At 34.0% G+C, this 15,132-nt stretch overlaps 2 protein-coding genes and 1 pseudogene across 2 annotated transcripts; all 3 read right to left on the reverse strand.

The window, feature by feature from the left end:
• Positions 1-59: 59 nt before the first annotated feature.
• LOC107647770 (vacuolar-sorting protein BRO1-like) lies at positions 60-2,487 on the reverse strand. Its single transcript, XM_088491305.1, has 3 exons — positions 1,618-2,487; positions 538-1,530; positions 60-440 (listed from the first exon to the last, which is right to left on the reverse strand). The coding sequence occupies exons 1-3, from the start codon at positions 2,254-2,256 to the stop codon at positions 165-167; spliced, it is 1,908 nt and encodes a 635-aa protein (XP_088347431.1). The 5' UTR covers positions 2,257-2,487; the 3' UTR covers positions 60-164.
• Positions 2,488-5,504: 3,017 nt separating this feature from the next.
• LOC148563152 (putative pre-mRNA-splicing factor ATP-dependent RNA helicase DEAH5 pseudogene) lies at positions 5,505-6,427 on the reverse strand (annotated as a pseudogene).
• Positions 6,428-8,039: 1,612 nt separating this feature from the next.
• LOC148563153 (vacuolar protein-sorting protein bro1-like) lies at positions 8,040-10,398 on the reverse strand. The gene is made up of 3 exons (XM_088491428.1): positions 9,655-10,398; positions 8,541-9,575; positions 8,040-8,443 (listed from the first exon to the last, which is right to left on the reverse strand). The coding sequence occupies exons 1-3, from the start codon at positions 10,330-10,332 to the stop codon at positions 8,168-8,170; spliced, it is 1,989 nt and encodes a 662-aa protein (XP_088347554.1). The 5' UTR covers positions 10,333-10,398; the 3' UTR covers positions 8,040-8,167.
• Positions 10,399-15,132: the final 4,734 nt, after the last annotated feature.

The following is a 15,132-nucleotide window of genomic DNA, read 5'->3' on the forward strand; positions in this document are numbered from 1 at the left end:
GATCACAGTCATACAAATCACTACAAATTGGGGTTGAATAAGAAGGAATATATTCATAAACCAAGCAACAAAATCACGAGGATAATATTTCAACCAACAAAGTTCCAACCTCCAATTTAAAAAAGAAAATAAGATAATTCCTAAAGCTTTTCTCTACAGTAATGTTACTGTTGTGTCGTCTCCTGCAAGCTCATGTTCTCCAATGCCAAATTTGGTGCCTCTAAGATTGCATTGGCCACAAGATTTCCATCCTTAATCTTGACAGGGCTAAACTCAGAGAGAAGGTCCAAGCATTGTGCTTCACATACCCCATGAGGCAGAGAGTCAGCCCCAAAATGAAGCAGGGAGTGAGCCTTACAATACCCTAAAAGAAATTGTTCGGTGACATCACTCGGATCATAATTAGCTAAAGGCCCATCTCTCGACATATTAGCTGAATCCTGTATTATCTCAATCAAACAATTTAACAAATCAAGATTGACATCAATCAATTGTATTAAGAAAAGATCAACTGAAAAGCTAGATGATTATACATACAGGTAATGAAGACACATCATGACGATGAAACTTCCTTTTCAAGTGGGCAAACTCATTGTGAATCTCATCTTGTATCACATCGAAGTATTGTCCGGACAAGTCAATCGTGCCAGATGCCCGCTTAGACTCCCTCCTCAGTTTATCGTTCCAATAAAAAGCATCCTTTAAGGCGTCCTTGGCAAGGCGATAGCCATGGATGGTGCTTTGATCGCAGGAGAGAGCAATGTGGATGCAGAGGGCTCCCAGGTTAAAGAGAACAGAGGCCTTCTCCAAATGGATGTTATGCTGAGAAGAGTGATGTTGAGGGCTGATGGCATTGTACCAAACAAAGACAGGTGGGTTGGGTGAGGCTTTCATAGGAAAGAAAGGCTCAATCATGCAAAGGCATTTGAAATAAAGGACGAGGCAGTCACGGCGAAAGGGTAGAGAAAGGTCATCACGCAGCATCTCATTGCGCAATTTGTGTAGCATTTCGAGAAAGCCTTCTACTCTTTTTGCCACGCTCTCAGAGTATTTGAGGACAAAGTAACTGCGCAGGGACTCATAGAGATCATTCAAGGGCTCACTCTTCTTCAAAGGAATGAATGCAAGAATTTCTGAGGCCCGCGAAGAAGGCAATGGAGACGAGAGGATTGCCGAATTTGTTGGATAAGGAGGAGGCATGTCCCATGGGTAAGCCACCAGCTTTCCATCCTTCGTAATCTTGAAAGGATTGTACTCCGAGAGGATGAGGTCAACGTATATTTGTGGTGGCTTGAGTTTCCTCGAGAGGCTGCAAATCCCGCTAACTAATGTCTCAGTGACACATTCTGGTAAAGGTCGCTTGGATATGGGTAGGATGGATGATTTCCTCTGACGAGCCTCCTCCGCCTTAAAGAATGTCGCCTTCTGGTAAAGATGAGGTACCCAGGTTTGGTCAAAAGAGTTGACATGGTTCCATGCAGCCGAATCAGCAGGTATCAGTTCATATGCTCTATGATAAAGCTTATAAAGCTACACATCATCATCATCATCAATTCATCATCATTAGAGTGAAAAATAAATGTAAAATACTAAAATCAATCAAGAGTGAAGACTGACCGAACTGGCGTCGTTGTTGTTGAATTGTTCCCGTAATTCGAGCTCGGAAGCCTGAGCGGAGAAGAGGAGGTGCAGAAACTTCGCGAAGAGGGGAGTCAAATCGAGAGTGGCGGAGACCACGCCCTTGGCAAAAACCTTCCAGAGTTTCAAGAAGAAATTGGCGGCAACTTTGAAGGCTTCTATAGCAAGGTGAAGGCCAGGGGCGGTGGTACGGTCGCAAGAGGCAGCAATCTGGCTGCATATGGCTCCAAGGTTGAAGACAACGGCGGCCTTCTCCAATTGGATGGCGTTGCGCTCTGAGGAGACCCCATCCTGATGGTCAGGGTTGAAGGCGTCGTACCAGACAAAGATGATGGGATCCACGTCGGCGTCGGAGGAGATAGAGGTGAAGAGTAGCTCAACCATGGAAAGGCATTTGAAGTAGTGGATGAGGCAGTCACGTTGCATGGGAAGGGAGAGGTCCCCTCCACGCTCCACCATGTCCCTGCGGCATTTGTTTAGGGTTTCCAGAACGCTTTCAACTCTTTGTGCATCGTTCTCCGAGTATTTTGAGACTACCAACTTACGTAACGGCAGGTACAGTTCCACCGGATCAGTCTTCTTCAGTGGGATTGACAGCACCCGATCATCGTTGTTCATGGCGGCGTCCAATGATACGATTAGGAATCCGAGAATTGGAATTGGATTTGCAAATTTCGCACTCCTCCCCTCCCTCCTTTTAAACTATTCGGTTATAAAATTTAAATTTTAAATAAGCTAAAAAAAAATCGCTTTTTATTTTCAATATTGGAGCGGGAGTGGAGTTGGACGCCATAATGGGGGAGGGAGGGACTTCACTAGTTTGTGGTGTCAGCCTAGTAACAACTCGGACCCTCCGAGTTCTAACAAGTTACACGAACTGTCCGATTTTTCTCTCAGCAGACGCACGGTCTGATTTCAAAGGGGAAGGACACGCGTCGCGTTGCAGCAACTCTCCAAACGGTGCCCTGAAACCAAACACTTATTCATGCATTCACCTCTCTCACCATCCGAAAATATCACTCTATTAGATTTCATTTTCAAGTTGAAGTCCATTTTTCTTTTTCTTTCTCCTCAGCTGTGCATGATTGAAGAAATAAAAGCATGCCAAAGAAAAATAAAATTAGGAATGTTGATCAACCTGAATTTCATGTTATGCATTATCTCAGTCATCCTGATTATGTAAGTTTTTTTTTAATATTTTTAAATTTTTTTATTTAAAATTATTATTGTAAACTATTTACTTCTTATGATTGTTGTTATTAGAAGTGCAAATTAAAAATATAAATAGAATGATTATTAGTATTTTTTAGCATTTACATGATTTTTTTGAATTATTTAAAATTTTTTAATTAATTTTTAATTGTAAATATTATTGTTAGTAAATTAATTATTATTATTTTGTTAGTTGGTACATTTTAAAATGTAAACAGATTCTGTTAGGCATTTTTTAATAGAGGACGTAAATTTTTTTTGGGATTTTTTAATATTTTGTATTATAATTATTATTTAATATAAATATAACCAAATTAAAAGAGAGTCCCAACGGCTTAATCTTTATTTTAATTATTATTGAAAATAGGGTTAATTTTTTTAAAATCTTTTTAAAATTATTAATTATAATTGTAATGAATGAACGTAAATGTTATTGTTGTTGTTGTGAGAAACTGTTAGTCTTACTTTGGGAATAATTTAAATTTTTTAATTGTAGTTTTCATTGTTAGCAAGTTAATTAGTTGTTATGAATGTTGTTAGAAAAAGAATTTAGGTATTTATGTATTATTATTATTATTATTATTATTATTATTATTATTATTATTATTATTAGTAAGTTATGAATAATTAGGGTTAATAATTAATTTTAGAAGTTAGAATTATCTATTTTATAAGGATTTAGTAAATAAATTTATGGTAGTAACTTGTTTTTTGTTGAGCTATTTGTGCAAATTTTGTAACCATGATATTTATTTAATTTTGGTAGGAGTTTATTGTTTTAGTTGTTGTGGCTACAAAAATTATTTTATTTTAGTAGTAAGTTAGTAAGTGTTAAGAAGTTGACTAATACTTTGTTATGTTTTTTGTAGAAGTTGAGAATGTTGACATGTGATCACTCAGTTCCTCCGGATTGGTACAACGATAGGGTGGAGGAGCATTTACGACTTACCGGCTTTTATCATGCATCACAGATTGGGGTAGTCCAATGTCAAAAGGCACTGGTGAATGCTCTAATCGAGCGGTGGCACCCCGACACACATACGTTTCACCTTCCCATTGGTGAATGTGCCGTGACTCTTGAAGATGTGGCTCTAATTCTTGGTCTTCCGACTGACGGACTTCCAGTTACAGGATGACAATGAGTAGTTTCGAAGCTTTGGAGGCGGAGTGTTTGCATCAATTCGGAGTTGCACCGCGTAAGTCGGACTGTAGAGGCAGCTGCATAAAACTGACTCGGCTGCGGGATCTTAAAGAAAATTTACAGTTGACTGATGAAATTGGTATACAGAGGTATGTCAAGTGCCACATTATGTTGCTTATGTGGACGATCTTATTTGGGGATAAATCAGGAGCAGGTGTGCACTGGAAGTTTCTACCCTTGCTTCGTGATTTTGGCAGTATTATACAATATAGTTGGGGATCTGCATGCCTAGCACACCTCTACAGGGCGTTATGTCGGGCATCTCGAGTTGACTGTAAGAAAATAGATGGTCGGTCCACTAACACTTCTGCTCGGTTGGGCTTGGATCCGACTGCCATATCTATCGCCGGTTCCTAGAGAGTCCCGCAGTTTTCCGCTAGCAAACAGTTTTCGTGAATTCACACTCTCAACATGCAACTCGGACCATTCGAGTTGATGTTCCAAGGTTTAACGTTTAAATCCCCAACTCAAGGAACACGAAGGGTTCGATTTATACCTACCCAAATTTGTTTCCTATAACCTCCCAAATTGGACCATGCGATTTGATGGAGAAAACTTTAGTAACGAAGAACTCGGACGGTCCGAGTTCTTCTTCCAAAAGTTGCCAAAAATCTATCCCACATACATGTCTAGTCCCCTTGATTTCATATCGAATAATAGCACACATATAGGGTCCATTTCCATAAAATTGAGCCAAAAAAAATCTCTCATTTATTTTATCTTTTAATTGTGGCGCATAAAAAAGTGCTTGTGTTTAGCGTTCCTGTTTAAATTAATATTCATTTACTCGATGATGATTCAGATGGCCATCATGATCGCGATCCTAATGATCCTGAAACAAGTGTTCTTTCGTTGTGAGCCGAAAAACTCCTGCTATGGGAGGCGTGGATACTTTTTAATCTTTCTATACTAATAAATTTGGAAGAATTCAAGCTAACATAGCATTTTAATAGAATTATGAGTTTTCTTAAAAATGAAATTGTTCTAAAATCAGATCTTTCTATCAAATGCATATATATGTAAGCTACAAAATATAATCTAATGATGATTTTTACCATCTACGTAGGTATGGTTTAATAGGTCTGAAACTATTTCCACTTTTCAATATTTTTATAAACATGGAGGCGTGTATTTAATTAGAAACTTTTAAATTAATTTGCGAATTTTGTATTTTTTAGAAAAGATCAGGTTGGTGAAGATTGCAGAAACAAATATCACATAGAACTCTTTTTTTTTTTAAAATGTGCAGTATAGTTAAATACCAAGTGTTTTTATGATCACAAATTTTCAATATTTAATGATTAAATAAGACGTATTTATCATCTTAAATTTCAATCAATTTTTATATTTTCGTAAGTAAAATTGGATTTATCTCTTTTGAAATAAATAGATTTATAGAGAAAAATAACTATTCTTGGATTATAAACTTTTATTTGAGTGTTTTAAAAATAATTTAAAGATAATAAATCATATTTTTACTAGGAAGGGCACTATAAACAGGTAATATTATCAATTCTGGAACATTCTTAACTAATCCCTTCATTCTTTCATAGAGAGATTGACAAGCAAAATCAATCTCCTCTTGGCCAGTCAAGAAGAGAAGAATGGCTCCTTCAGGTTCTGTCAAGTGGATCTGTAGGACAGTGATTAAAGCTGCATCTAAGTAATCACTTTCTGGCTGCTTACTATAAAGAATCTCCACAGGGAAAGTTCTCCCGGGTATTGTAAATATGTTACAGTTAAAGAAATATCCTGAGAACTTCTCTCCATCCAGAGTGGCAGATGTGACAATCAATCACAACTCAGGTCTACGCTGCACTAGCTGCTTAAGCAGTCCAAAAAGAACATCAGTATTAATGGTCCTTTCATGGGCTTCATCAAGCATTATGACAGAATACTGTGACAGATTCTCATCAGCCAGTATTTCCCTAAGAAGCATACCTTCGGTCATGTACTTGATTACAGTATCTGGTCCCGTAGAATCTTCAAACCGAATGGCATAACCAACTTCCTCTCCCAATTGACATCCAAACTCTTCTGCCACTCTCTTTGCAACTGACGTTGCAGCCACCCTACGAGGTTGAGTGCATCCAATTTTACCTCTTGTGGTGTAACCTGCTTCAGCAAGATACTGTGTGATCTGAGTAGTTTTGCCTGAACCTGTTTCACCAATTACCACCAACACCTGATTATCATGGACAGCCTGAATCAATTCCTTTTTTTAACTTGTAAATTGGGAGACTCTGCCTCTGTTCTTGAATAGAAAGCTTTGACCTTTGCCCAAAAGTAATGGTCTTCCCATAAGCATCATTCTTCCATTCTGGCATATATCATAGGCTGACAAACCAACACCCGTAAGCTCCTGAGCAAGATGCCTTTCATCAGACTCTGGCTAGGGTCTTCCCAAGGACGATTGAGATCCTTTGGAATAGAATCAAGCATGGTGCGCTGCTGCTGTTCTCGTACTTCTCTACGCTCCTTTATAAGTGCAGACTGGAGGGCAGCAGCACGACCAAGAGAACCCTCTGGATTTTTGACATCCCCTTATGCAATTCCGATAACAATGCACCAGAATGTCCAAAGAGAATAACTTCAATATATACGTGTAACTTGAACCAAAAATACCTTGAAATTACTAGATAGTCAAGGACAAGAACAAGTTACCTTTTTTACCTACTGGCGATGCTGTTGTGATAGAATTCCTTCACAGCACAGGCAATAAAGACTAAAGAGTAACAAAAAACATGTATGATGAAGGAAATACAACTCACCTTCATTACTTTTGCATAGGGATGATTATTCATCAATAATCATCAAGCCTATTGATTCTATCTTCAAGAAAGCCTTTCTTTGGTATAAGACATCAAATATTACTGTTATAATAACCATAGAGCTAGGTTGAGAGTATTCATGAGTTTATCATCAGAAAAATTAATCAAACCAATTGTTTGTAAAACATGTCATTGAATGTGAAATTCATAGACTAAAAATCATAACAATAAATGAAAATGAAATCAAACATGATTGAAAGAACACAAACAAAAGTAGCATTGTAATTATAGTATTAGGAGCATGTGATAAGAACATATCTCATTTTCACTAATTATGGAATTGCCTGCTGCTTACAGTATGGTTAAGAAAGCGGGAGGGCTTTGTATTGCCGATGAAGTTCAGGCCGGCTTCACCATTTCTGGGGATTTGAGTCTCATGGTGTTGTTCCTGACATCCATATTGATGAATTGAGAATAAAACATAGATTTCATCATTATAAATGACTTGTCAGGGCATTGGAGATGGCATTCCCTTTGGTGCTGTTGTAACTACTCCAGAGATTGCTGAGTTCTGAAAGTAATAGAGAAAGAGAATGCTCTTCTTGTTGGATCTTACTTGAAGGAGAGGCTAACTGCACTCAAAGATAAATATGAATGTAATCTTTTTCCCTGTTTTCCTTCCCCATTATTGTTATTTCAATTTATTCAGGACTTGTTTTTTTCTTTTCCCTAGACATAATTGGTTTCATCTTTCATGTGAGAGGAAGAGGCCTCATGCTCCGCGATCGAGAACTTAAAACTCCTGCAAAAGCCGAAACACGAAGAATCCTCAAAAGGTCTCAGACTTAATCAACAAGAGACAGTTATGTCAACAGGACCTCTTTTGTCGAGTTTGAAGCAAAACAATTCATCGAAGGGCGACTTTAGAGTTTCTCCATTTTGAATCTAACTCATCAATTAGTTTAGTTGTATAGGTTAGTATCTCTCTATTTTCATTCGAGTGATCGATTTACATTCTAACTATTTATTCACTAAAAAATAAGAATGATTCTAAATGAAACAATATTATTTGCTTAATTATTAGGCATTTATGGAAATTGGAAACACTGAATAAGTTCAATTTACCAATATGCAACGATAACTAGCATAGGTACGAGATCAGATCACAGGCATACAAATCACAACAAATTGGGGTTGAATAAGAAGGAATATATTCATAAACCAAGCAACAAAATCACGAGGATAATATTTCACAGAAAGAGTTCTAGCATCAACCAACAAAGTTCCAACATCCAATTTAAAAAAGAAAATAAGATAATTCCTAAAGCTTTTCTCTACGGTAATGTTACTGTTGTGTCGTCTCCTGCAAGCTCATGTTCTCCAATGCCAAATTTGGTGCCTCTAAGATTGCATTGGCCACAAGATTTCCATCCTCAATCTTGACAGGGCTAAACTCAGAGAGAAGGTCCAAGCATTCTGCTTCACATACCCCATGAGGCAGAGAGTCAGCCCCAAAATGAAGCAGGGAGTGAGCCTTACAATACCCTAAAAGAAATTGTTCAGTGACATCACTCGGATCATAATTAGCTAAAGGCCCATCTCTCGACATATTAGCTGAATCCTGTATCATCTCAATCAAACAATTTAACAAATCAAGATTGACATCAATCAATTGTATTAAGAAAAAATCAACTGAAAAGCTAGATGATTATACATACAGGTAATGAAGACACATCACGAAACTTCCTTTTCAAGTGGGCAAACTCATTGTGAATCTCATCTTGTATCGCATCGAAGTATTTTCCGGACAAGTCAATCGTGCCAGATGCCTGCTTAGACTCACGCCTCAGCCTCATTTTACCGTTCCAATAAAAAGCATCCTTTAAGGCGTCCTTGGCAAGGCGATAGCCATGGATGGTGCCTTGATCGCAGGAGAGAGCAATGTGGATGCAGAGGGCTCCCAGGTTGAAGAGAACAGAGGCCTTCTCCAAATGGATGTTATGCTGAGAAGAGTGATGTTGAGGGATGATGGCATTGTACCAAACAAAGACAGGTGGGTTGGGTGAGGCTTTCATAGGAAAGAAAGGCTCAATCATGCAAAGGCATTTGAAATAAAGGACGAGGCAGTCACGGCGAAAGGGTAGAGAAAGGTCATCACGCAGCATCTCATTGCGCAATTTGTGTAGCATTTCGAGAAAGCCTTCTACTCTTTTTGCCACGCTCTCAGAGTATTTGAGGACAAAGTAACTGCGCAGGGACTCATAGAGATCATTCAAGGGCTCACTCTTCTTCAAAGGAATGAATGCAAGAATTTCTGAGGCCCGCGAAGAAGGCAATGGAGACGAGAGGATTGCCGAATTTATTGGATAAGGAGGAGGCATGTCCCATGGGTAAGCCACCAGCTTTCCATCCTTCGTAATCTTGAAAGGATTGTACTCCGAGAGGATGAGGTCAACGTATATTTGTGGTGGCTTGAGTTCCCTCGAGAGGCTGCAAATCCCGCTAACTAATGTCTCAGTGACACATTCTGCTTGATCAATAGCACAAGATTGGACCCTTGACTCGTATGCTTCAGGGAAAGGTCGCTTGGATTTGGGTAGGATGGATGATTTCCACTGACGAGCCTCCGCCTCAAAGAATGTCGCCTTCTGGCAAAGATGAGGTACCCAGGTTTGGTCAAAAGAGTTGACATAGTTCCATGCAGCCGAATCAGCAGGTATCAGTTCATATGCTCTACGATAAAGCTTATAAACCTACACATCATCATCATCATCAATTCATCATCATTAGAGTGAAAAATAAATGTAAAATCAATCAAGAGTGAAGACTGACCGATCTAAAAAATAGGGCACATCGGTGTTGTTGGAGACGGTAACTGCCGCCCTTGTTGTTGAGTTCTTCCCCTAATTCGAGCTCGAAAGCCTGAGCGGAGAAGAGGAGGTGCAGAAACTTCGCGAAGCGGCGAGTCAAATCGAGGGTGGCGGAGACCACGCCATTGGCAAAAACCTTCCAGAGTTTCAAGAAGAAATTGGCGGCAACTTTGAAGGCTTCCATAGCAAGGTGACGGCCAAGGGCGGTGGTACGGTCGCAAGAGGCAGCAATCTGGCTGCATATGGCTCCAAGGTTGAAGACAACGGCGGCCTTCTCCAATTGGATGGCGTTGCGCTCTGAGGAGACTCCATCCTGATGGTCAGGGTTGAAGGCGTCGTACCAGACAAAGATGACGGGATCCACGTCGGCGTCGGAGGAGATAGAGGTGAAGAGTAGCTCAACCATGGAAAGGCATTTGAAGTAGTGGATGAGGCAGTCACGTTGCATGGGAAGGGAGAGGTCCCCTCTACGCTCCACCATGTCCCTACGGCATTTGTTTAGGGTTTCGAGAACGCTTTCAACTTTTTGTGCATCGTTCTCCGAGTATTTTGAGACTACCAACTTACGTAACGGCAGGTACAGCTCCACCGGATCAGTCTTCTTCAGTGGGATTGACAGCACCCGATCATCGTTGTTCATGGCGGCTTCTTAGGAATCCGAGAATTGGAATTGGATTTGCAAATTCCGCTCTCCTCCCTCCCCCCTTTTAACCTATTCGGGGATTTTTTTTTTTAATTATAAAATTTAATTTTTTTTGTGACAATAGAATTTAAATTTTAAATAAGATAAAAAAAAAAATCTCTCATTTATTTTATCATGATCGCGATTCTAATGATCCTGAAACAAGTGTTCTTTCGTCGTGAGCCGAAAAACTCCTGCCATAGGAGGCGTGGATACTTTTTAATCTTTCTATGCTAATAAACTTGGAAGAACTCAAGCTGACATAGCATTTTAATAGAATTAGAAGTTTTCTTAAAAATGAAATTGTTCTAAAATCAGATCTTTCTATCAAATGCATATATATGCAAGCTACAAAATATAATCTAATGATGATTTCTACCAACTATCGTAGATATGGTTTAGTAGGTCTGAAACTATTTTCACTTCTTAATACTTTTATAGACATGGATGCGTATATTTGATCAGAAACTTTCAAATCAATTTGTGAATTTTGTGTTTCTTGAAAAAGATCAGAGTTGGTGAAAATTGCAGGAACAGAAATCACATAGAACTCTTCTTTTTTTAAATGTGTAGCATAATTAAATATAAAGTGTTTTTTTGATACACAAATTTTTAATATTTAATGATTAAGTAAGACGTGTTCATTACCTTAAATTCCAGTCAATTTTTATATTTTTGTAAGTAAAATTGAATTTATCTTTTTTGAAGTAAATAGATTTATAGAGAAAAATAACTACTCTTAGATTATAAACTTTTATTTGAGTGTTTTAAAAATAATTTAGGATTTGTTTGGGTGAGTTTCTAAAAAAATATCTTTTTCAAGTTATTTTTTTTAAAAATTTTATGAAAAAATAAAAGTAATTTTATGTTTAAAAATCTCATGCAAAAAGATCTTTTTATTTATCAATTATGTTTTGGGTATAACAATATAAAAATATTTTTTTGTTTATTTATTACATGAAAAACATCTTTTTTTTTAAGAAAAAAGATCTTTTAAACGAAGATGTAAATTACAATTTTTAAAAAAATATATTTTTTTATTTTTCTAATGTTTTTACTTTTACTATTAAAAATTTGCTAAACACACTAAAAAAATAATAAAAAAAAGATCTTTTTTATTGAAAAAGATCTATTTTTACCAAGATAATAGCGTCCAAACAGTCACTTAAAATAATAAATCACATTTTTACTTTACAAATCTCATTTTAGAGAAGTCAAATTAAGCAAACTTAATACTGTGTTATATATAGAAAATTATGAGAGAGAGAGAGAGAGAAATTCATGCTAAAGAAGTCATGCTATAGCCATTGTTTTGCTTTATCAATAACATGTTAACTTTCCTGAGGTAATCACTGGTTTGAGTTTAATAACTATAATTACTTGGAAGTATTGTGCTTGCTTTGGAGAAAGTTGATGAGGCCTTTGAGTGCAATGTCTACATTGTCACTCTTCATCAACTCTCCTGCAACCTCAGCAGGTGTTGCATTAACCTTGTCCATCAAACCTTGTATGTCATCAAACATAGGATGATGATCGATGGTTCTGAATGCTTAGGTAGTTAGAAGCCAGTGTCTTGAAAGCAGTGAAAGAGCAATATGACATGTGAATGTGCAAGTCCATTCTACCAGGTCTCAACAATGCAGGGTCAAGACGTTCTTTGTGATTTGTTGTGCATATCACTATTTTTTCTTCTCCACAACTTGACCACAATCCATCTATGAAGTTGAGTATGAAGGGAGCTTGAAAGTTGCAGCAGTTCATCGATCCACAACTTAATTAGCCATAGTGTCGCTTATTTACATAAATATCTCATTAATAATACAATATAATTTTAATATAATTTTCTCTAAATTAGTATAATAATATACTGAAAAGAAAAATTATTATACTATTGTTAAAATATAATTAGGATCGATTAGAATTATTTAGTATATCTGAATATTTATTATAGAATATTACGTTTTTATTATTACGATTTTCTTAGTCCCTATAAATACCCTTCTATATTGTATCATCTATTCTATTATATAAAAATCAGATTTCTGCACTTAATGATGGAGCTAACGTGGCATGTTTTTGAGAGTATTTCCCAATTTATTTCTTTTAACTCATTAAATACAAGTTATTACGATAAACTAATTATATCAACTAATTAATTTGATTAGATATCTAAATATCATATAATTTATATCAATTTGATTTGGTAGTATTTTCTAATTTATTTCTTTTAATATTCTATTAGTATTTTTTAATTTATTAAACCAAATTTATTGTATGCACTAATTAATTAATTTAATTAATTTATTAGTCATTAAAATAATAAATCTATGAATAAAATAGATAATTGAGATATTTTTAACTAATAATTAAATCAAATCATATATATTAAGCCAAACTCAAATCATGTGAATTAAGGACTAAATTAAAATAAGATGATTTCTTACCTATTCAAATTGAATGCAATAAATACAAATTAATTTTGTTAGATAATTATAGTCGTCTGGTATACTATATATAGATGGCAACACAAAATTATAAGAACCATGACTTTTTTCGCAAATACTATTTCAACTCTTCTTTTCTTTTTTTTTTTCTTTATGTATATTTTTTATGTATAAATGTACCCAAAATGAGAAAGTACAGATGATGTTTTATTGATTGTTTGTTTGATGAATATTTATCAATTTAGACATTCTATCACTGTGGATGGCAGTTGACCTATAGTAATTCAAGTTAACCAGTATATTTTTTATAGTATTAGATAGAAAAATATTTGTTAAAATAAATAGACTCATTTTAATGAATTTTTTTTAATTATTAGACTTTTATGTCAGCCGTGTAAATTCTTTGAAGGCACAAGATAATAAAATAGGTTGACTTTAATATCATTAGAAACTAAATTTAATGGTTCAAATAAGTAGCACTAATTATGTTAATAAAATAATTTTGTAATACTAATATGATTTGCATATTAATTTTTTCGAGTAAATTCATTTCAAAATGTAAAAATTAGACTCAATTTCGCTAAAATTTTAAAGGTAATATAGCATTTTACAACAAAATTAACATTCATTAACAAAATAAATTTATATAGGGCTCTTTCCTAATTATAAATAATAACAAGACTTATGAAAAAATATTAATATCATTATTCTTATTAACTAAATCATAATATTAGGTAGTTGACAATTTCATAGGTAAATATTATTAAGTAATTACGTAAAAACTAGCAACGAACAAGCAATAAGGATTCATAAAAAAATCTATTATATATTACCAATTTTATAATTAAAATGCCATATATCATATTTTCATCTATTCTATTTATCAAATTTTAGCACTTAATGATAGAGTTGACGTGACATACTTTTGAGAGTGTTTAGCGATTTATTTCTTTTAACTCATTAAATACAATTTATTACAATAAATTAACTATATCAACTAATTGATTTTATTATATATTTAAATATCACACAATTTATTATATATATCAATTTGATTTTGTAGTATTTTTTAATTTATTTCTTTTAATGTTCTATTAGTATTTTTTAATTTATTAAACTAAATTAATTATATTAATTATCTGTGTTAATTAATTAGATTAATTTATTAATTATTAAAATAATAAATTTATGAATGAAATAGGCTCTCCAGATATTTTTTATTAATAATTAAATCAAATTAAATCAGATATATTGAGCTAAATTCAAATAATGTGAATTAAGGACTAAATTAAAATAAGATGCTTTTTTACCTATTCAAATTGAATGCAATAAATACAAATTAATTTTGTTAGATAATCATAGTCTTCTATATATAGATAGCCACATAAAATTATAAGAATCATCATTTTTATCGCTTTTGCTATTTCAACTCTTCTTTTTTTTTTTTTTAATGTATAAATGTACTTAAAATGAGAAGGTATAGATGAGTGTTTCATTAATTGTTTGTTTGAAAAATATTATAGTCTGAAAATGTCTCAATTTAAGCATTTTACCGCTACCGATGGAAGTTGAACCTATAGTAATTTAGGGTGACCATGATATTTTTTTATAGTATTACATAAAAAATATTTCTTATAATCCTTATGATCGGTGTTCTATAACATTTTTAGATTTGATTGTTTCTATATTATTATATATTATTCTGTTTAATTTATGCTAAAATGACTTATGATAATCATCTTATAGTGGTAGTGTAGAAGTTGTAAGTGTTATATTTACTTTGTATGCTCTTAAATCTCTTATCTTTGATGAATATTTGTAACTTTATTAAAATAAATTGGTTTAATATCTATTATATATTTTATTTAAATTCTAATAGTGAGTAAATATTTTTTTCAAAGTAAATAATACGATTTTTTCATATAAATAAAGTTTGAATAATCGTGAAATTAAATTATACTAGAGATAATGATAAATATCTTAGCATTAGATCTACTATAAAACAAACTTCTATAAATATTATGTTGTATTATATAATTTAATTCTATTTTTTCTATTTTTAATCTATATTATTTGGATTGGCATATTTTTAAAAATGGTTATTTAATATTTTTTAAATTATTAAATCAAATCCATTACAACTAATTAATTAAGTTGATTAAATATATAGATATTTTATAATTTAATATAATTTAATTTATATAGATACATAATTTTTACAGTTTTACTATTTATTATAATAAATTTTAGAGATAATTTTTGTAAGTTATAATTTATTTTTTTATCTACATATTCAACTTTTTAAGAATAATTT

This window comes from Arachis ipaensis, chromosome B6 (assembly GCF_059453495.1).
Source record: "Arachis ipaensis isolate K30076 ecotype BB chromosome B6, ASM5945349v1, whole genome shotgun sequence".
In the NCBI taxonomy this organism is placed as follows: domain Eukaryota; kingdom Viridiplantae; phylum Streptophyta; class Magnoliopsida; order Fabales; family Fabaceae; genus Arachis; species Arachis ipaensis.

Bases quoted from the DNA above. Each gene is read 5' to 3' on its own strand.
- LOC107647770 (XM_088491305.1), bottom strand. From the start codon at position 2,256: ATGAACAACGATGATCGGGTGCTGTCAATCCCACTGAAGAAGACTGAT. The intron at 1,531-1,617 runs GTCAGTCTTCAC...GATGATGTGTAG, and splicing joins ACAACAACGACGCCAGTTCG to CTTTATAAGCTTTATCATAG. The intron at 441-537 runs GTATGTATAATC...GAGATAATACAG, and splicing joins ATGATGTGTCTTCATTACCT to GATTCAGCTAATATGTCGAG.
- LOC148563153 (XM_088491428.1), bottom strand. From the start codon at position 10,332: ATGAACAACGATGATCGGGTGCTGTCAATCCCACTGAAGAAGACTGAT. The intron at 9,576-9,654 runs GTCAGTCTTCAC...GATGATGTGTAG, and splicing joins GTGCCCTATTTTTTAGATCG to GTTTATAAGCTTTATCGTAG. The intron at 8,444-8,540 runs GTATGTATAATC...GAGATGATACAG, and splicing joins GTGATGTGTCTTCATTACCT to GATTCAGCTAATATGTCGAG.